Here is a 21,713-nt window from a genome sequence, read left to right on the forward strand (position 1 = left end):
GCCTGATGCCCGTTGTGCACTGGTGCAAACGCCAACACCATGGGAAGGCAAATAGCTTCTCGGCATGGATAGGAAAATAATTCTGAGCTTGGGAAACCCCTGAAAGGGTAAGGAAGACCCTGAAGATCCATCAACCACAATTTGAAAACCTTTGAATTGTTAAGAAATAGGTGTTAAGCTCCTTAGAAGAGTCTGCCTTTAAGACAACTAAAGTTGCAATAAATATTGATGGTGACAAAACTGACTTAAAACTCCAGGTCACGTTCTCTGTTGGTGCTGCTCAGCTGCTTTATCTCTCCTCCTTTTCTACCCTCTGTCCTTTACTGAGAGTCAGCGGCGTTTTATTCCTGAGTTTAATCATGGTTCCCATTGCCTGGAAGCTGCAGACAGACTGGTACCCGATGCGTCTGTAGGAAACCAAAATGGGCATCGTCACCCACAGGAAGCCCTGGGAGCTTGCGGGGAGGAAGCTGAGAACGTCCGTTGTCTCTCATATGTGGCATTTTCTAAGACAAATTATCAGAGGGAGTCATCAGCCAGCCTCGCAGCACGGATGGATGAACATTAACCCCCTTTCCACTCTTTGGTGATGTTTCCCCATCACCCATTAGGACCGTTGACTCTTGGAGACTGACCTCACTGAGGCCCTCCGGGAACCTCTGGGGTGCTCCGGCAGGTTCAAGTTGACAGCCACAGAATGGAGCAGAAATACCACTCAGGGAGGTGGCTGGTGTCCATGTGAAACCATGGTAACCTGCCTTCTCCAACACTAGAAATGGCCTTCAGAGTGACACACGAGGTGTCTATCTGTTTCCTCGCCTACGCTTCAGACACAATCATTTCCTGTTTGGAAAAATATTGGCATACACTTTCGAAATTTGAACTGCTCTTTTTGAATCACTAGATGTATTTTAACATCCATAAAAATAACTCTTCTTTCCAGCTATCCCAAATATTATTAATTTTATCTTCAAAGCAAGCTGTTTATTGTACTTCCTCAAGGAAGTGTTTTCTTTGCCATATACATCTGTATAAAACACTAGTTATTTATGAAAGTATTTTATCCCGTGACTCATATGACCTACATGTAAGTGGAATGTTGTTTTAAAATAGGGAAACGGGGTGGGCATTGATACAGCTGTTAGGATGCCACTCGATGCACGCACGTTCTGTGTCACAGTGCCTGGGGTTAAGCCACAGCTCTGCTGCTGATTCCAGCCTCTGGCAAGCCACACCCCGGGGAGCAGCAGTGATGCCCAAGTACCTGGGCCCCTCCCACCCCTGGGAGACCCAGATTGGGGTTTCCAGCTCCGGGTTTCAGCCTGGCCCAGCCTCAGCTGTTGCAGGCATTTGGCACATGAATCAGTGGATGGGAGATGTCTGTCTGCCTCTGTCTCTTTCCCACTCTGTCTCTCTGCCTTTCAAATAAATAAAATCAGTGAATAAAAAAAAAAAAAAACACCACGAAATGTTTTAAGTATTGGTAGATCATGGAAGAAAATAGATTTAAGGTAGGAATCTGAAGACAGTAAGGCTTGGGAAATCTGTGATTTGAAGGAACAAAAAGACATGAAACGGGGACATTTCTTTCCGCTTGTTGCCGTAACAGGAAGTCTGACGAGCTGTCACACGCACTGCCCCGTGAATAAGATAGCACCCTTCAAACCAAAGAACGCTGCCTTTTTCACAGAAAGGTGACCGGCTGCAGTTTTTCTGTCTTAAAAAGGAGCTGTCACTGAGATGGAAAAGTAGGGTGAGCTAAAGTGGGCCGTCGTCAGAACCCTACATCTGTCACAGAGTCCGGTGTCCCCAAGGCAGCTTTGCGTCTCCCTACCATGGATAAGGTTAAGAATGGCTAAACCTGTGTGCGAAGAGCGAGGATCTGGAATCTTAGCTGGCCTCACCCAGTGACAGCCAGGCCTTGTAAGCTTCCCTGGCGGAGTCTGCGTTAGCCTGGCTGCAGCTTCGCTGGCCTTCCAGCTGTCTTGTCTTTTCATCTGGTCTCAAGTTAGGTGCATTGTCAGTCAGCTCTGGCAGGAGTAGATTCGTGTGTTGCATTTCTCGTTCTCTAGTGGGCATTTCTCTCTGCAGCCTTGGAGTGAGGACAGGGAGGGAGAACATTCTCACCCAGTCTGGCCTTGTTCCAGGCTTGTGTGCTGGGTGGGACTCTTGCAGAGTGACCATGGCAGTTCTTCAGATGGAGCGGCCAGGCCAGCCCCAGGCAGCGTCTACCCACTTTGCTGTGGTTTCTAGAGCTTTTCTGGAATGCTATCCCTGAGTAGACACACTGCTTGCGACCCTTATGCTTACCTGCGCTTCCTGGGGTGCAGGGAGGTCAGTTCTAGCGCCTGCCCCAGTTCAGGGATCTCTTAGATGGGAAACAGCTCCAGGCTAAGTGGGAAGGGCCAGCCATGAGGAACGTGCCTGTTTCCCTCCTTTGCACGTCTGAGTTTGTTGACGGAATGCCTGTGTTCTGACCGACCGAAGTGTTTTGTTTTTTTTTTTTTTCAGGGGAAGTTTCAGCCCCTAGATCAAGTTGTGGTAGATGACGTATATCCAGATTGTGTCTTGTTGCTGAAACTTCCTGCACTTGAGAAGCAACTTCGCCACGTGACGGAGGAAAAAGGTGCGGTCAGTGGGCCATTGGATTCAGGCCACGGCTGGGAGGAGGGCTGCATGGTGCTCTGAGGATGTGGCTAGGTTAGGCTGCCTGACCATGATGCTTATTCAGTGTTATCCAGACTGGCTTTCGCTTGCTAGCACTGTTCCTCCATTGCATTGGGTTGTTCAGTGTCTGGACCTGCAACTGGTGCCATCTGGTGGCCTCTGTCCCTAGGGCTAGGAGTCCCAGGTGTGGCTTTAGTCTCGGTTCCTCTCCTCAGGACTAGTTCTGTGACTTGGAGCAAGTCACTTAGCTGCCTTCTGCCGCAGATTTCACATTTGTGTGCTGACGTGAGGTGTATACTCTTACTGACTTGAGTATGAATGGAGGGCCAGCTGATGTAAGATGCCAATGTTGAACACCAGCACTAGGCTGTGGGGACACTTACAGTAGATGCTGCCCTTTCCCTCACTTTGTTTCAAGTATCACGGGGGCTCAGGACAAGCAGGGCAGTGTAATGGAGGTGAACCTTGGATTTTCTGGGGCTGTACAGGACAGGCCTGGGTTAGGTGGAAGCTGTGGGTGGGGAGCATTGTATAGCTTTCCTGGCGGAAATGACCCCTAAGTGGAGTCCAAAGGGGACGTGGAGTTATGGAGAGGCTTGTCATGTTTAGAAAATTCCAAGGAGTTCGGTGTAGCCAGAGTGTAGGATGCTGGCAAAGAATGAGGTAAGACTACAGGGTGAGGGTCCAGATGGGAAAGGGTTTTCTATGCATTTGGACCTGACCTAAAGAACGTAGTATGCCTAGGAAGCTTTGTGTAGGACAGTGCTGTAGCATGAGGAGGCCAAGGCCAGGTCCAAAAAGGGCTGTTGCAATGATCAAGACCGGCGAGCACAAGACCTTGATCTTAGGTGGTAGAAATAGAAGGAAGTAAAAACTTAAAGGGGGTTTCAACCACAGCAGGTGGGTTGGTGGCATCAGGGAGAAGCAGGCAGCAAGAACGACTTCCAGGCTTATGCCTTGGCGCACAGAAAGTGCAGTGGTGGCTTCCTGGAGTCAGGAAACGTGGGCCCGAGGAGCAGCTTGGGGAGTGAAGAGGTGAGTGTTGGCTGTCGCTCACTAGAATCTCGAGGAAAGGCAGTGAGACAGTGTGTAGGATTGTGTCTCGGCAGGCTAGGAACACTATACAAATAGAGCATCAGGGTCTAAAAACCTCGTTGGAGTAGTTTCAAGGTTAATACCTAACATAGCATGGGTCATAGATGGTGCGGCCAACTATGACAGTCCTGGGACCCAGGAAAGTGGTGGTTCCAAGAAGTGCAGGCCCCTGGTGGCAAGGGGAGCCTCTCACTGACTCGCTGGCTTCGTTTCCTGTCGAGGGCTCCCCTGATTCTCACAGAGCCCCCCTGGGAGTTGCAGTTTGGATCTCAGGGGTGTGTGTTGCCAAGATTTTATCAAAGCAGCCCCATTAAAGACATTCCTGATCTGAATGTGACAGGAAACAGCGATCTTGTAGGTGACAAACGGAGTAGCCTGTGAAAATGGGAACGTGAAGTAATAAAGCATCATTACAAGGCATTTCAGTTTTTTGTCAATTTAACACAAGTTGAAAATGCAATTAATTTATTATCCAGAACTCTGCCATTAACTGTGTAGGATCATTCAGCTTAGAGCAGAACTCAGACACCCAGATTCTGATGCTGTACGAATGGCTCTGTGTCTGTTCACTGTCCGTGTCTCTGGGCAGAATCTCTTCTCCTTTCCCAGTATGCCCCGAGCCCCTGACCACTTACTGTATAATTATATGAACTTGTGTCCTCATCTCCTTCCGTCCTCAACATTGCCTGACTATTGGAAGATCTGCACTTCTGTTTTCAAACTACATTATCAACCTTGAAATACCAGGATCTAAAATCCTAGGCCACAAATTTTTCATCCTTTTTTGTTTTACATGATAGTAAGGCAAAACAAAGTATTTCAGATTAAATTCCGTACAGTAAAACATTTGGTAGTTTTGTCATGAAATTCTTCCCTTAACGAACTGCGGCCGATAAATCTTGAAATAAGGGAAGGTTTAAAAACAAAACCAGAAAATTTTCAAAAGGGGAATAAATGGAGTAAAAAGATTATTTACGCCTCATCCTTAAAAAGGCCTCTTTGTCGAAATTCACGTGAGTCATTCCAGTTACTTGCTGTGCTTTTTTTTTTTTTAACCCAACACAGAATTATGGGAAGTGCTTTTCCTTATGGAAGGTGTGTGTGCACAGTCCGTGCACTGAGGCTGGCAGCTTTCTCTTGGAGATCTGCAGGGCAATGCTCAGCATTCTGGAGTTCACAACTGGCTGTTAGAGCCTGCCAGAGCAGATATGTGGAAGACACGCACCCGAGCAAAGCACGCCCGGACGTCCACTGTTTAATCCTTGCAGTGATGTCCTTTGGTTGTTATTCTTAGGACGTGCATTTTGTACACGCGAGGAATCTACAGCTTAGAGAGTTTGAGTCACTTGACCTACATTACAGAACTTGAAATGGTAGAATCCAGATTTGAACCCTTGTCTGTCTGACCCTGGCACTTTTCCCTCCTTCCCATGCCTGCGGGATACCAACAAAATGCTTTGTTAGAGTTTTTAAGGGGATGGCTCAGGTCAAAATAGAAACCTACCTTTCTGTGAATCATATCTGTCCCCTCTGGTTTCCTTTCGTCTGGTGAAAAACAAGGCGACAGAAAAGAAGACGGGAGAGATAGCTGAGAGGGAAGGGCAGTCCCAACCTCCTAGCATTTTCAGCACCCCGTCCTCCATGTGACCTGTCGTGAGTATGTGGGCTGCTGGACTGGAATTTGGATTACTGTCCATTTCTAAATTAGTATTTGGGGTCATCTTCTATAATTGACCTATGGATTTTTCAAGGATTACATATTTATTTGTTTGAAAGAGAGAAGGGAAGACAGAGACACAGGGAGAGAGAGCTCTCATCCACTCAGTCATTCCCTAAAAGCCCACAACAGCTGGGGCCGGACCAGGCTGAAGCCTGGACCCCAGAACTCCATCTGGGCCTCTTCATGTGGGTGGCAGAGACTCGCACTTGAGCCATGACGTGCTGCCTCCTAGGGTACACATTAGCAGGAAGCTGGACTCGGGAGCGGAGCCAGGATTCAAACCCAAGCACTCCAGTGTAAGGTGCAAGCATCCTGAGTGGCATCTGAACCACTGTGCCAGACACCTACCCCTGCTTCGAGATTCCTTTATAAAAGAGAGAGCGAAGATCGCTGATGCCTGGTCAGGTAGTTTCTATGACAGGGAGCAAAGGTGGAGAAGAAAGCGATGTTCTGTGACTTCCACCCTCTCCACACACACTTGCGCAGAAAGAAACACTCAAAAGCCCCAGACAGCTATTTTGACCTTAAAACTTGCCTGCCGTCCCGAGTGTTTGTGGCATTAAAGATCTGCTTCAGTCTTCTACCTTTGTGGGAGCTTTCTCTTCTTGCCTTCTCCCTGATGAGTAGACCCAGCCACAGTTATTTGTACCTGGAATGATGATGGCCATGACCTTAGCCCTGCCTGCTTTATTAGTGATGGAAATGATGTGTCTCTGTTTGCTAGCTCTGGGGCCCAGAGCTTGTGTCTTGCCAAAGAAGCTCACGTTCAGTGGAGAGATGACACGGGAAGGGACTAATAAAGGGTCATGAACTCTATCTTGAATGTAACACTCTGTTTCATATTGCAAGCCAAAGCTGCGCTGGGCTGTCTGATGTGATTAACAGGAAGAACCAGGAAAACTTACCTGATTAAAATATCCCAAGTACACTTGCCAAGTTTCTGTCCCCAGGAGGCAGGGGGGAAAAAAAGAGACCATATGAGTTTCTCGGTTATGGAAAACATTGAGAAAGTAGAAGTGAAAATGTGCTCTAGGCAGTTTGTTCAACAATACATCAGGGAAATTCAAGTTTGTGAACTGATTACCCAATGGCTGAACATGTTATTTAATTGTGAACTCACTTTTATTCCATCTTTATTTTGTAAACCCAATCTTTCCAGATGTTTGAGACCAGTTTTATAGGCACCAGACACATAAGGGAAAAAACCTTTCCAGCATATGGACATATTATCTAGCTGACTAACTCTCCCAAATATTACATTTAGGACACAGAATGAACAGGCAGTGGTACTTTTCATAATTATGGGTAGTGAACATTTTTAAACTTTCTTGCCTTTTTTAAATTTTTGAATTTGAAAATTAAGCAGTAGGCCATACACTGGGCCCTTGTGTAGCATTGGGGGATATGGTGATTGTCTTGTCCAGGGAAGGTTTAATACAGAAATGCATTTATAATTTTAAAACTTCTAGGAAGAAAGCACTAGGATCAGTTGACTTCACTGGTGAATTTTATTGTACTTCAAGGGAGAAATATTATTCAAAGAAATAATACTTGTTCAAACTCTTTTATGAAATACATGAGGATGGAATTTTTTGAAACCAGAAATTGCCAGTAAGCAAATCAGTGTTAGAAACAGAAAACTAGATCAGTACTCCCTATGATCAAGGATTGAAAAATCCTTAATAAAATATTAAAAAATCAAGTATATAAAGATCAAAAATATAAAACCCAGTTAGAATTTGTTACAAGAACATAAAATTGGTTAAGCACTAGAAAAAAATTAGTAAAATTCATCATATTTACATACTACCAAGAAAACCTGTATGATTATCTCAGTAGATATAGACAGGGCATTTGACAAAATTTGAACATAATATAAGTTCTCAGCAAATTAGGAATTGAAGGGGAACTTCCTCAGTCTGCTAAAGGAAGTTATGGCAAACTACAACTAACATCATCTGCATTTTAAGGCTGAAAATATGTTTTCCCTAAGATTGGGTAACAGACAAGGATATAGCAGATTCATTAAGACAAGAAGGAAAAAAAAAAAACATATAGATTGGAAAGCCAATACTAAAATTGTCTATATTCATAGATCATATTGTTAAAAAGTCCAAAGGAATCTTAAAAAAATAAAAAGTTACTAAAACTAATAAGTAAAGTTTTAGGACACATGATCAGTATACAAATAGCAACTATATTTCTGAATATCAACAATGAAGAACTGGATAATGGACTAAAAACATCCATTTATACTGTCATCAGAAATCATGAAGCTCTGGTGATAAATGTGACACAGTATGCACAAGACCAGTGTATTGAACATTACAGAAAACTTTTAGAGAAATTAAAGAAACATTAAATGAATGGGGAAATATACCATGATCATAGATTTGAATATTAAGTACTGTTAAGATGTTTATTTTCTCCAATTGCCCTATAGGATCAATGTAATGCTTAAGGAGCTTTTTAATTTATTTTTTGGTAGAAACTTACTGGCATAGAATGTTTATGACCATTTAAAGGCCCTATAATATAACCAAAACACTTTCAAAAAACAAATATAGAGAACTTATACAAAGTGTGATTTAAGGAACTACTATAAAGCTGCAATAATGAAGAAAATATGGTATCGTATAAGGATAAATATATAAGTAAATGGAACAGAAAAGAGAATCTGAAGATGAATTCACACATAAGTTTAACTGATTTTTTTAAGGTGTCAAGATAATTCAGTGGGACAGAGGATAATCTTTTCAACAAATCTTGATTCAAGAATTAGATAGCCATATGCAAAAATAATGAACATTGATCCTCATCTCCCGTTCACAGAAAAATTAGCTCAAAATTGATCACTTGGAAACTACTGGACTACTAGAAGAAAACATAAAGTCTTTTGACCTTGGGTGCAGACAGACATTTCTTAGGACACAAAAACCACTAACCATGGATTATAAATTGCATTTCATTCAAATTAATATCTTCAGTTTTTTAAAGACATCATTAAGAAAAAAGGTTAGGATTTGTGGGGGAACTGGAACTCATTTATCCGACTGGAGGAACCACGAAATGGTACAACTATGTGACACTTTCTTACCACTCAGCAGCTCCACTCCTAGGTATTTACTCAAGACTTAGGAAAACACATCCATGCGAAGACCTGGGCAAGAACGTTCAAAGCACCCTTTCTGTTTGTTTTTTTTATAGTAGCAAGTTTTAAAAATAAGCCCCATTCCGGAAACAACCTAAAATTTTTTAGTAGGTGGTTGAGAAAACAAATGTGTCTATCTATATGGAGAATCCTGCTTCACAATACAAAGGAGGGAACCATTGCCAGCTGCAAAGAAATGGATGAGTCTCACAGGAGTTTTGTTGAGTAAAACAAGATAGGCACAGAAAAGAGTGCACCTGTGTGATTCCATTCCTGTGGGGTTCCAGAATAAAGCAAGAACTAAATTGGTGATGGTATCTCAGGGATTATCTGAGGTCTGGGTAGGGGTGGGAGGATTGACTATGTGAGTGTTCACAGGAACTTGTGGAGGTGATGGTCATATGCCTGCATATATTTCTCCAAATTCCTCAAATTGTGCGCTTAACATGAATGTGGTAGTATATGAACATTGTATGCAAATGAAGCTGAACTTTGGAAAATGAAGTGGCCCTAGAAGCTAGGCCTCCTGATTTCTGATTCCTAACAGTGTTTTATTTTCTTCTTACCTCCACCATTACCCCCTCTCCCCCACGCCCCAAACCAAGAAAATGTCAGGTTCTTTTCACTCCTCACTTCCCACCTCCCATAGGATGGGGTGATGGCCTGCATGAGGCAAAGCAGGAGTACCTTCTCAGGATTCAAGCCTGGCCTACCCAGAGGATGGCTTGGGAGGAAAACACAGTTTGATCTTAGACTCACTGAACCTCAGCTCAGAGCTTTGTAGGGCTCTCATCTGGGTTTATTTAGTCTTTTTTGAAGCAGAATGAGGTCATTAAGAGGAAGGTACCGTTGGCCTTGAAGGAGGGAGCTGCATAGCTGGGAAGAGTTAGAGAAATCATCAGAGCTTTAGAAACAGAAAGAAAGCAGCTTTGTGTAAGCCATGCTGGAGTGGTTGTTTTGCACGAAATGGGGGTGATGGGAAGTATTGAGGAAGGTGTAGGCCTCACTGATGTTAGTAAAATGAACCTCACACCCACAGCCTTGGGTCAGCTCAGGCAGGAATCCCAGTGCTCCTCTTGGACTGCCCTGTGACTTTGGACAGTTTCCTTAAAGTCCCTCGAACCTAAGACGGGCACAACTAATGGTTTTCACCTGATGTCCATTCAGTGAGAAAATGTACGCAGAGAACTCGGCACAGGCCTGAATAAACATTCATTTCTGAGGGGGACCTGTTACTCACAAATTGCGATTTTCATCGTTTTTTTCTTATTTAATGTTAAGTGCTGGCTGTGTGACTGGAGTTGAGTTGTAGGCTTGGTCTGGATTGTCTCACTGCATGCTCAACATAGCCCTCAGGGAAAGGCTTCGGGAGTGAGATTCCCCAAGGTGCCAGTGCGTGCTGCGCTGTGCATGGGCTCCGTCTGTGCTCTCCGCCTCTTGTGAGAGATCTTGTTCAAGAGGGTTGGGGCAGCCTGCCCAAGGCGCTCAGGAAGCAGCACTGCAGTGGATTGTGCACATCCTTGCGGAGCATTTGTGGGTACAGGCAAGAGAGAAGCGAGCCATAGGCTCAGGGCAGGATTTCTTAGGAGAGACTTGAACACTGAGGTTTTTATAGATTCTCTGTCTCGGACAATGAATGGAACTTCTAAGTAGCCATTCCACAGCATACATTTTATTGAATGAGTGCTTTGGGCTCTTAAAGTTCCCCTGATTTGTGCAGAGGGTGGGACATTGCTTCTGGAGAAATTGAGTCCAGTCTTAATGGCCTTACTTCTCGGGTGGGCTGTCTGCCCAGGTGGCCGGAGAGCAGACATTCTCACACCTCTGACAGCAGGCCGTGAGCAGCTAGCTGTCCTTCGTTATTCCAGCTGTGTCCCACTCCACCCTGCCCCATCTTGCCTGCCATGTTGATGACCACAGCCTAAAACAGGGAGGAAGAGCCGAGATGACTGGGGTGGGGCCTCCCAGCCCCTCTCCCTTGCAGACCATGTAACATAGTGCACAGCACTGGATAAGCAGTTTCCATTCCCACCCCTGCGTGCCCTCATCACTCACAGGTGGTGAGTGTGCACAAGGCTGCAGGCTCTCCAGTCATCATAGCGGAGCTCCTTGCTGCCGAGGGGGCCTCGCCAGCATTCCTGGCCCACAGCCTCCTGCCCACCCTGCAGATCTGGGCCTCCCTCATCAACTCTCCACCCTGCTGGGCAGCCCTACAGAGCTCTCAGGCTGTCAGCCCCTCAGCTGCTAGAGTCACACAAATCAGCACGTAGACCGGGGTGAGAATTAAGGGAGTAGGAGAGCAGGGTCCTGGCCCTGTCTGTGTGATGGGTGCAGTGAGTTGAGTGCTTACCAGAGCTCACACAGAGTAATAGCAGCGTCTGGCTCAAGCCAGACAGATCAGGAGTCTGGGGGCCTGCCCTGCTCTGGGGGTCATAAGTCTTAACCCAAAGGCCTTTTCCAAGGTCCTGGGATGGTGGCTCGGTAACTGCTGTGCACACTAATGTCCTGCATTGGGAAATTGCTGGCAGTCCCAGCCCCGAGCCCACAAAGGCGATTCCAGCCTTGTTCCAGTGTTCCTGTTGTAGAAACCTGGGCCCGACACCAGGTGGGGGAGAAGGAGGAGGTGGGAGTTGAATCCAGTGACCCTCACCCTGAAACTCCCTTAACGGAGTGAGTTAATCTTTAAAAGGAGCTGACTTGCAGCCGGGGTGGGCACAGGAACAGCAAGCCGTGGATCGACTGGGGCCTGGCTAAGGGAGCATCCACGCTGCAGGGGCTCAGTTTCAGTCCCACTGGACAGCCAGAGAGGACTGGGAGTGTGAGACCACCAGGAGTCCAAGGCAGTGGACTAGCAGCCTGCTGAACCTGTACTCAGTGAATATGTAAATGAACTGTTTGGGTCCCTTGGGCGGGCATTTGGGGGGCAGTGGGTGAGCCACCTCTTGAGTCCCTGCGTTCAGAGTCCCTGCTCAGTTCTCTGTTCCAGCCTCCCCCTGATGCAGCCCACTGAGAGGCAGCAGGTGATGGTCCCCACCACCCAGCTGGGAGGCCACGGTTGAGTTTCTGCCTCCTGGCTTCCGCCCTCTGGCTATTACGGGCATCTGGGGACTGATCAAGCAGGGGAGAGGTTTCTTTCTGTTGAAGTAAAGTTAAGAAAAAGAAGAAACTCCTGCGTGGAGGGAGCAGCTGGGGTGGAAGTGCCACCCCTGCTGCTTGCACAGAGAGGAGACCTGGCAATGGCACGTGTGACAGAGGACACCGTGGCTTCAGGACCCGTGGAGTAAAGCTGAGTGGGTTGTGAGGGGGCAAGTGTTGCTTATCACAGGTGAGACTTTGTCCCCAGTAAGGGCCAGGTTGAGCCTGCCATAAATCTGAACTCCCCTGAAATGGCTGCGGTTCTGTTGGCACTACATTAAAAGGCAGATCTATCTTTTCTTCTATGCTCCGTTAGCCCCATGGGGAAGTACAGAACAGTCAACAGGATCCCCCCACCCCAACCCAGATGTGTGCAGTGAATATCATAGGCCCCAGTGTTGTTTCCGTTTTTGATTTCTGATTTTATTTTAGCAAGGAATTCTTTCACTGAAAATATTGAGGTAAATTTAAAATTAGAGAAATGGAAGTTGCTTAGCATGTCTGATGAATTTTGAGAACTACTTTTTTCTATGGATCTTTGTATACATTGAGGGTTTTCTTAAATTCCTACTCATTTAGTGGTTGGATGATTCCAGAGGTCTCTTGAGTTTCATACATTGAAGTTTCTTTTTTCTTTCTTTTTTTTTTTTTAAGATTTATTTATTTATTTAAAAGGTAGAGTCACAGAGAGGCAGAGGCAGAGAGAGAGACAGAAGTCTTCCATCTGCTAGTTTACTCCCCAGATGGCCGCAACATCCTGAGCTGTGCTAATCCGGAGCCAGGAGCCAGGAGCTTCTTCCTGGTCTCCCATGTGGGTGCAGGGGGCCCAGGACTTGGGCCATCTTCTACTGCTTTCCCAGTCCATAGCAGAGAGCTGGATCAGAAGTGGAGCAGCCAGGACATAGCAGAGAGCTGGATCAGGAGTAGAGCAGCGAGGACTCGAACTGGTGCCCATATGGAATGCTGGCGCTTGTAGACCCGGGCTTTAACTCACTGCGTGACAGCACCAACCCCATATACACTGAGTTTTTCAAGAACATAAACTATTATGAATTGTTCTTAAATTGTGAACTTTTATATGATATAACCTTATGAGTTTGTTTTTTGTTTAACCTGCTTACTGAGTCTTTTTTTTTCTTTTAATTTCATCCAGAAATTGACAACAAGAAATATTATAAGTATAGCAAAGAGAAGACATTAAAGTGGCTGGAAAAAAAGGTATGGTACCACTGTAGTGCCTTTTAGTAAAAGAAAAAACTTCCCGCTCCTTAAAGATTTGTGGAGAGGGCAGTAGGTCTGAATGCAAACATCATCCTGCAGAAAGAGGAAAAGTGCAGTGGCAGCCCGGGCTGGGGAGAAGTCGTCAACTCTCTACCCTCCCCAGCTGTGTGTTTGGACTTAGCTCCGTGATTGCTTTTGACTGCACCCTCCATCTCCCCGAGCCTATCACTGAATGAAAAAGAATTCTTGTTTCTTGCTATTTGGTGGTGTAGAGTTGAGTCTCCCGAGCTAGACGATGTCAGGCCTCTTGCTGTTTGCTGCCCACATTCCTGCCCGTGTCCCCTCGGGTGATATGTCTCACACACAGCTCACCGGGCATCAGGGGCAGACGACATTTGGGCTTAGGGAAGCCGTGTCCCACTCTCAGTGTCTGCGTGCTGAAGAGGGGTCATCCTCCAGGGAGGCCGTCACTGTATCCTAGTGACACGAAGAATTTTAACTCGGTATTAGATCTGGGACAGTGTTTCTCCAATTGACGTGCTAGGTCGCAACCAGTATTTCTCTTGGAATGAAATGGATTTGCAGAGGATAGAATGTACTCAAACATGGCACAGAAGAAGGACAAGTAGTCAGTATGGCTCCGTGAAACATAACTTAATATCTAAAAATCTGTGAAAAACGGGATTAAAAGATAAAAATATTGTGCAATCTGTACATTCTTTCCTTGTAATACATATTTTCCACAAACTTACTCAAGACCCCTAGTATTTCTTACTGTGCTCCTAGTTTGAAAAGAAACACAACTTTGTAAGCTCCTGGTCTAAGAATATCAGAGACTTTCCCATTGATTAAGAAATTCCACTAAACCAACTCTATTAATAACAAGCTTTTTATGAGATCAGTGTGCACCAGTCCTTATACAAGAGATTCTCCTCTATTCTATTCTATCTATCTCTTCTATTCTCTTCTTCTATTTGTTTGTGATTTCATGCTACCAGCCACACAGGGAGGCTGGGAACCTGGAAATGGAGCCTTTGAAATTAGTTGGGCTGCTCAGGTACAGAGTAGTGAAAAGACTTAAAAGATGCCATCGTGTTTGACTTTTCATGTCATTTTCATATCTGCGGTGGTAGTATTCTGTGTATGTGAAGAACGAGGGTAAATGGTGAGCAAACTCTTGGCCCTTGCTTTTTTGCTCTTAGCAAATGAAATGACATGGTTAGCAGAGTGAAATTTATACTTTGTTTCCTAGGAAGTGAGAAATATATATTTATTATCGATTTTATTTAAACAATTACTGCATATAAACTTTGTGCCAGGTTTTATTCAAAGGGCTTGATGCGGCCGGCGCCGTGGCTCAACAGGCTAATCCTCCGCCTTGCGGCGCCGGCACACCGGGTTCTAGTCCCGGTCGGGGCACCGATCCTGTCCCGGTTGCCCCTCTTCCAGGCCAGCTCTCTGCTGTGGCCAGGGAGTGCAGTGGAGGATAGCCCAAGTGTTTGGGCTCTGCACCCCATGGGAGACCAGGAGAAGCACCTGGCTCCTGCCATCGGAACAGCGCGGTGCGCCGGCCGCAGCGCGCTACCGCGGCGGCCATTGGAGGGTGAACCAACGGCAAAAGGAAGACCTTTCTCTCTGTCTCTCTCTCTCTCACTGTCCACTCTGCCTGTCAAAAAAAAAAAAAAAACAAAGGGCTTGATGCATATTAATTCATTACATCCTCACAACAATCCTTAGAGGTAAATACTATGAGGTTACTCTACAAAGTTTTCAGAACAGTGAGCTTAAAATATAAATTCATTTTGGTGCAAAATTTTTTTTGAAATCCATGCATAACTTTTCCATAACACACATTTTCTGTGAACTTTTTGAAGAACTCCTGTATACGTAGATTCCAGAAGTTTCTGCTCTGAAGTTAATTTATCCTTTCATTACATTTCTCCATGAACATTTTGAAGTACCATTCACGCCCTTTTCTGAAAAAGAGGATCACTAAGTGTTCTGTGATCACAGAACAAACCCAAGCAAGCAACCAGACTCAGAGGCCACGTGAGCCTCAGGAATTCACGTGTTGACATCATCCAGAAATGTCATTGCTGCTCAACCTCTCCAAACGTGCAGCCACCTCTCCTCTTCTAGTATCTACTGAAGACAGTGTAGCTTCTCAAAAAGAAACAGATTGAGGGCCATTGGGAAAGTCCCGGATTTTGAAAGTTAAGTTGAAAATACAGGTTGAACATGCCTTCCCCAAAACGCTTGGGAGGGGAGTGTTTCGGATTTGGGATTTTTTCAGATTTTGAAATGTTATAATATACATAATGAGATCCTGGGGATGGGACCCAAGTCTAGATATCAGATTCCCTTCTGTTTCATATACACCTTATAAACATAACCTCAAGGTTATTTTATACATTTTTTTAGTGTATCTTTGAGCGGACTCTGACTTGTTACATGACACCAGGGGTGGAATTTTCCATTTTGGAATATCATGTCAGGATTCAGAAAGCTTCAAGTTTTGGGTTTTGTTTTTGTTTTTGTTTTTATTAACCTATACCCTGAATTTCCCCAATTGGTTACTTAACAGGTTAATCAAACTAAGGCTGCATTAAAAACCAATAACGTGAATGTTGGTAACCGGGTACAATCAACTGCATTTTTCTCTGGAGACCAGGTTGCCAGTGACAACGAAGGTAAGTAAATCATTTCATCAGCATTGATTCTTATCTAGAGTTAAGTTGATTGTGTGTGAATGCTTGGGATTTAAAAAATCTTTGTCACAGATGTTTCACATTCTTGCCCATGTACTCCTAGATCTTGGGAAAATGGGCATGTTGGTTCAGAATCAAAAGCTAATTCCACCATGGATCACTCTGTCATTGCCAGTTGACTCATTCCTTCAGCAAGTGGTTCTTTTACAGTAATAGTGATCAAACTCCAACAGCCCTGGCTGTTGTTCGTGGAGAATGTGTTAGGCACAGGCCCTCTGCTAAGTTGCCAGTGTACAGACATTATCTCATCGGAGCCTCCCAGCGAGTCTCCTGAGTCAAGATTCTATCCCAAGTGACGTATGACAAAGCCGAGCGATCGACCGGTGGAGCCTGTCTGACTCTGCGCCCTCCCCCCCCCCCCCCCCATCTTGTTGCGCTGTTCCGATGGCTGCAGCTCTGTGCGTCTTATTCCCAAGGAGCGCATTTCCTAAGCTAACTCTCAGTGTTTGATTTTAGTCAAATCACTTGCCAGTTTTTTTCTTTTAGTTTATTAAGGGACATTGTTTCACTTTTCCAGGATAGTATTCTATTAAATACTTTTTATATGTATAGTTTAAAAAAAAAAAAGTTATATACGGCACTTAGGACCCACAAATTGGGGGACAGAAATTATCCTGATTTTAAACTCCACTTCAGTGTCCCCTTGTTGTGGATAAACAACCCTGTAATATCTGGGTTTAGTCATTAAAAAAGTGAAAATGACCAACAGTGGCCTGTTTGTGATTGACAGGCGTCTAGGCAGTGTCTGGTCGGCCGCGATCTAACGTGAAACACTTCACACATGCGCAGAACTGGCTACTGCCAATCAGGGAGTTAGGGAGCGCACCCTTGCCACTCAGAGATTCTCAGCCGGCCTTGGCTTTAGTTGGCTGTAACACGGGAAGAGGAGGGCTGAGTCACGTTAGGGCGAGGGAGCGAGGGAGGGATAAATGGGTCAATACAACCAGAGAGTCTGTTTTTAAAGCAGGAAAGGGATGTTGGCAGTTACGTAGACAGACTCCTTTTAAAAATGGAGAAGTGTGGTTTTTCATTTTCCAAGAGGAAGATCGCTTACCCTGGCTAGTCAGCAAGGTCTGTGGCTCTGAGTCCAGTGCTGTCCCCCATGTTCTACCTACGATGGGACTTCAAGAAGTTCATAGGAATTGGAATTACAAGTTTGTTTTGGTCAAAACTGTCTTTAGTTGGAGTCAGAGCTGCGTTTTATTTATTTATTTTTTAAACATTGATTTATTTGAAAGGCAGAGTTACAGAGAGGCAGAGACACACAGAGGTCTTCCATCCACTGGTTCACGCCCCAGATGGCCACAATGGCCTGTGCTGGCCCAGGAGCTTCATCCGAATCTCCCATATTGGTGGCAGGGGCCCAGACACTTTGGCCATCTTCCACTGCTTTTCCCAGGCCTTTAGCAAGGAGCTGGAGTGGATGTGGAGCAACCAGGACTCAAACTGATGGCCATATAGAATACTGGCATCACAGGTGGCGGCTTTACCTGCCATGCCACAAGGCCAGCCCCTCACGGCTGCATTAAATACTGAGACTCTAGATGCTTTAGAATTGATGATTATGCATTCTGCTGAGTTTTGTTGTTGTCGTTAGTTTGGGAGAATCCATATAATGTTTAGGATTCTTACAAAACCAAGTAGAGACATTAGTATGCAATACCTTATTTCTCTGAAATGATCATACTCACTTATTCTGTATTGAAGCTCACTTGGACCACATTAGGTTTTACAAACCACGTGAGTATTTCCTGTTGCTAGAGTGAATTTTGAATTTTATTTGCAGGGACCTCAAGGATGAGCACATGGGTCTCTGTGATTGCTCTCACTTAGTGGGTATCTACTGTGGTTACATCTTCTTGTCATATCTTTGACTTCATCCTGATATTTCCTTACCAATCCTGTCACCCTGCTCCTCTAAAAGATAGGTATTCCTATGCTCATTTTACAAATGCAGAGACAGAGGCTAGAGCTTCAGTGAATTCCTTAATTCCCCACACAGAGCTGGAGTTTGAACTCAGGTCAATTTGACTGTGAAACCACCAGCATCATTACTCATTTTTTTTTCCACTCCCCGTTCTGTTTCTTTCAGAGGATTATCTGCGTTATGCCCATGGTCTGGTATCTGATTACATCACTAAAGAACTAAGTGATGACTTAGCTAAGTACTTGAAGTAAGTGCTATTCATTCAGTGCCTTTGTACGTCTTGATTTCTTCAGCAGTGAGGTTTCTGCATGGCTTATCCTGTCACTGTTTGTGATAACAGATTATTCCTGAGTTAGTTGGTGTACTCTACTCCGCTTTGGAGGTGATTTTTTTCATGAGTATTGATTGGAATGAGTTGACTTGGTGGAAGCCAATTGCAGGAAGCAGTGAGTTTTGGGACTGAGATTATTGCTTTGTGTAATTTTAGAAGATAAGCTTAAAATTTTACCTGCAATGAGATTTATATAACTTGATTCTTTGAGATCATTTTAAGAAAAAGAAAGGTTGGAAGGCAAGTAGATAGTGTGTAGAATGTGTATGAAAATTATGATTCAGGCTTTGTACCATTTTTTTAAAAGATTTATTTTATTTATTTGAAAGACAGAGTTACAGAGAGAGGTAGAGACAGAGAGAGAGGTCTTCCATCCACCTGTTAACTCCCGAAATGGCCGCAACAGCTGGAGCTGCGCCAATCCACAGCCAGTAGCCAGGAGCTTCTTCCGGGTCTCCCATGTGGGTGCAGGGACCCAAGGACTTGGGCCATCTTCTGCTGCTATCCCAGGCCATAGCAGAGAGCTGGATCGGAAGAGGAGCAGCCAGGACTAGAAACGGCGCCCGTATGGGATGCTGGCACTTCAGGCCAGGGCGTTAACCCACTGCGCCACAGCACTGGCCCCGCTTTGTACCATTTTTAATATTATCAGATAAAGTGAAACCCTGTGTCCTTGAGGGATGGAAGAAGAGTTTTAAGAATGACTTCTTGTGTATCTCTTCCTTTATAAAGATCTTAAATATAATACAAACACTTTATTTTACTTTATTTTTTAAAGATTGATTTATTTATTTTAAAGACTTTGAGGGGAGGAGAAATGCAAAGAGAAGAAATCTTCCATTTGCTGGTTCAGTCCCCAGCTGGCTACAAGGGCAAGGACTGGATCAGGTGAAAGCCAGGAGCCAGGAGTTTCTTCCAGGGCTTCCACTACAGTGGCAGGGACTCAATCACTTGAGTCATTTTCCACTGTTTTTCCCAGGCCGTTAGCAGGGAGCTGCATTGGAAGTGGAGCAGCTGGAACTTGAATCAGCTGGGATGCTGGTGTTGCAGGAGGTGGCTTTACCCATCACCCCACAATGCCAGCCCCAATATTTTACTTTTATTGAAGCATTTATTTTCTAGAGTTTAGCAGTTGTTAGGATTTTATGTGTGTGATGATGTGTAACTTTTATTAAAATCTCAATTAGAGTCGTGTCTTCCTCTGACCAATAATATAGTTGTGGTTTTTAGCAACTTCCTTAGATCCAGCTTGCCTTTTTTTTTTTTTTTTTTTTTTTGATCAGTGTCTATTTCTTATGCATTTTTGTGGATACAGTGTAAAAAGCAGAAGTATCTGGTTTTTATAGTAGTGTTGAAAACCTACTCTACATTAATATTCATACCTTTCTGCTTAATATTTCCCTGGGTTTCTTTTATTTTTAATATTTATTTTATTTACTTGAAAGGCAGAGTTAGAGAGAGAAGGAGGGAGGTCGGGGGAGAGAGAGAGAGAGAGTAAGAGATCCATCTTTCATTTTTCTGGTTCATTCCCCACATGGCTACAATGGCCAGGGTTGGGCTGGGCCGAAGCCAAGCACCTGGAACTCCATCTGGGTCTCCCACATGAGTGGCAGGGTCCCAAGCACTTGGGCCATCTTCTACTGATTTCCCAGGTACATTAGCAGGGAGCTGGATCAGAAGTGGAGCAGCCAGTGTGAACAGGTTGCTCATAGGGGATGCTGACATCATAGACCATGGCTTACCCCTCTGGCCCACAATGCTGGCCCCATCCCCTGGATTTCTTACTGCTTATGCAATTAGACACTGTCTTTACATTCTGTTCTTTGTTGAGATTCTTTTCTTTCCACTGAAAATTTTCAAGTTTAGATTAAAGATTTTGGGAGAAAGATATGCCAATTAAATGTCTCTCTCTCTCTCTCTCTTTTTAAAGATTTATTTATTTATTTGAAAGGCAGAGTTACAGAGAGAGACAGAGTCAGAGACTGAGAGCAAGATGTTCCATTAGCTGGTACACTCCCTAAATGGCTGCAATGGCTTGAGCTGGGCCATTCTGAAGGCAGAACCTGGAACTTTTTCCAGGTCTTGCACATGGGTGCAGGGCCCAAGCACTTGGGCCCTCTTCTGCTGCTTTTCCAGGCACATTATCAGGGAGCTGGATGGAAGTAGAGCAGCTGGGTTTTGAACTGGTGCCCATATGAGATGCCGGCACCTTAGCCACCCGCTACACCACAGCGCTGGCCCCTGAAGTTCTCTTAACGGAAGAAAAGATGAAGTTGGTGTAGCTTTTTGTCAACTGCTAAAATAGTTTTCACTTTTAAATATAGGCTAACATCTTTATTTATGAAGAAAATGTACTCCAGTGCCAACATGCAAATTTACCCAAGCCAAAGAAAACTGATTCCATTTCAACAGTGGGTTCTAATTTTATTTTTTAGTTTCAGAAAATTCTGATACAAAGAGTTAAGTTACGAAATGAAGATTGGTTCATGTAGAGAAATTGTGTTCTTCACATTGAAGTGATTGAGCGGTAACATGTATGGAGGGACAGCTTTAGGATGAAAAGTGGGACTTACTAAATCTTGAGTTGGCCTGGTCTTTCTGTTTGCTTGTCTCTGAAAAACCATGACTGCAATTCTTATTTTTACCTTCCTCAGGCTTCCAGAACCTCCAGCTCCATTGCCAAACCCTCCATCAAAGGTAAGAAACTGTGACGAAGAGATCTTTGGGGAATTTGGAAAAATATTAAGCTTTGACCGCATACTAAATCCATCTCACATGGAGTGATGCTGTGTGGAATATAGATTATACTGGGCTCTCCATCCCTAGTTTTTTTTTATTTCTGTGGATTTTACCTGAATGGTAAATTAAGTGCTGTGAAAACCAAGTTGGTTTTAGCAAGACACCTCTATGAAAATGCTGCAGATACATGGTTAAAATGAAATCATCTATAGTTAGCTGGATCAATCAACTTTATTAATTTCCAGAAATACTCTGTGTGTAACTAAAACTCATTTTGCCAAATCTAGCTGCCACTGGGACAGGGATGCAAGGAGCAAGATTTTTGTGACACAAAGAGTCCTCTGAGCAAGGATGACCTTTTTTTTCCCTGAATTTAAAATGATATCAGAATTTGTCTTATTAGTTTATATATTTATTATTTTATGTGTTTGAGAGGCAGAGAGACAGACACACAGACAGAGAGAGAGAGAGCAAGCTCCCATTTGCTGGTTCACTCCCCAAGTGCCTGAAATGGTCGTGGTTAGACTGGATCAGTGCCTACTCCAGGTCTCCCACGTAGGTGGCAGGAACCCAGTTACGCGAGCCGTCACCGAAGCCATAGGAAGCTGGAGTCAGGAGCCGGAGCCAGGGACTGAACTCAGATACTGTGATACAGGACACATATGTCCTAACCACTAGGCTAACCACCTGCCCCAGTGATGAACAAATTCATCTGTAACTTTTATCTGTTAGGGGAAATCCCGTGTCTCCCCCAGAGACTCTCAGACTGCTACCCACAGCTCCCCTACAGCTCGTGTTTGTCTCCCAGACCTGGGAAGCAGAGAGGCCGCTCATACCCACGCTTGGCTGCAGACTGTGGCGTCCCTCAGGCCACATCAGATGGACAGGGACACACACAGACGGGCAGCTCCCAGCTTATCCGGGAGAGGCCCTGAGCACCCGCCGTGTCCAAGGATATT

The 21,713-nt window shown here is 44.7% G+C and overlaps 1 protein-coding gene across 4 annotated transcripts in view; it reads left to right on the plus strand.

The window, feature by feature from the left end:
* Positions 1–21,713, plus strand: part of RNASEH2B (ribonuclease H2 subunit B) — a 74,446-nt gene that overhangs the window by 34,337 nt on the left and 18,396 nt on the right. For all 4 annotated transcript variants that reach the window (XM_062194243.1, XM_062194244.1, XM_062194241.1 and 1 more), the window contains exons 5-9: positions 2,512–2,626; positions 12,922–12,986; positions 15,574–15,679; positions 17,850–17,931; positions 20,670–20,712. In XM_062194243.1, coding sequence (XP_062050227.1) covers positions 2,512–2,626; positions 12,922–12,986; positions 15,574–15,679; positions 17,850–17,931; positions 20,670–20,712 — 411 coding nt within the window. The remainder of the gene's footprint in view (positions 1–2,511; positions 2,627–12,921; positions 12,987–15,573; positions 15,680–17,849; positions 17,932–20,669; positions 20,713–21,713) is intronic.

This window comes from Lepus europaeus, chromosome 6 (assembly GCF_033115175.1).
Source record: "Lepus europaeus isolate LE1 chromosome 6, mLepTim1.pri, whole genome shotgun sequence".
Lineage (NCBI taxonomy): Eukaryota > Metazoa > Chordata > Mammalia > Lagomorpha > Leporidae > Lepus > Lepus europaeus.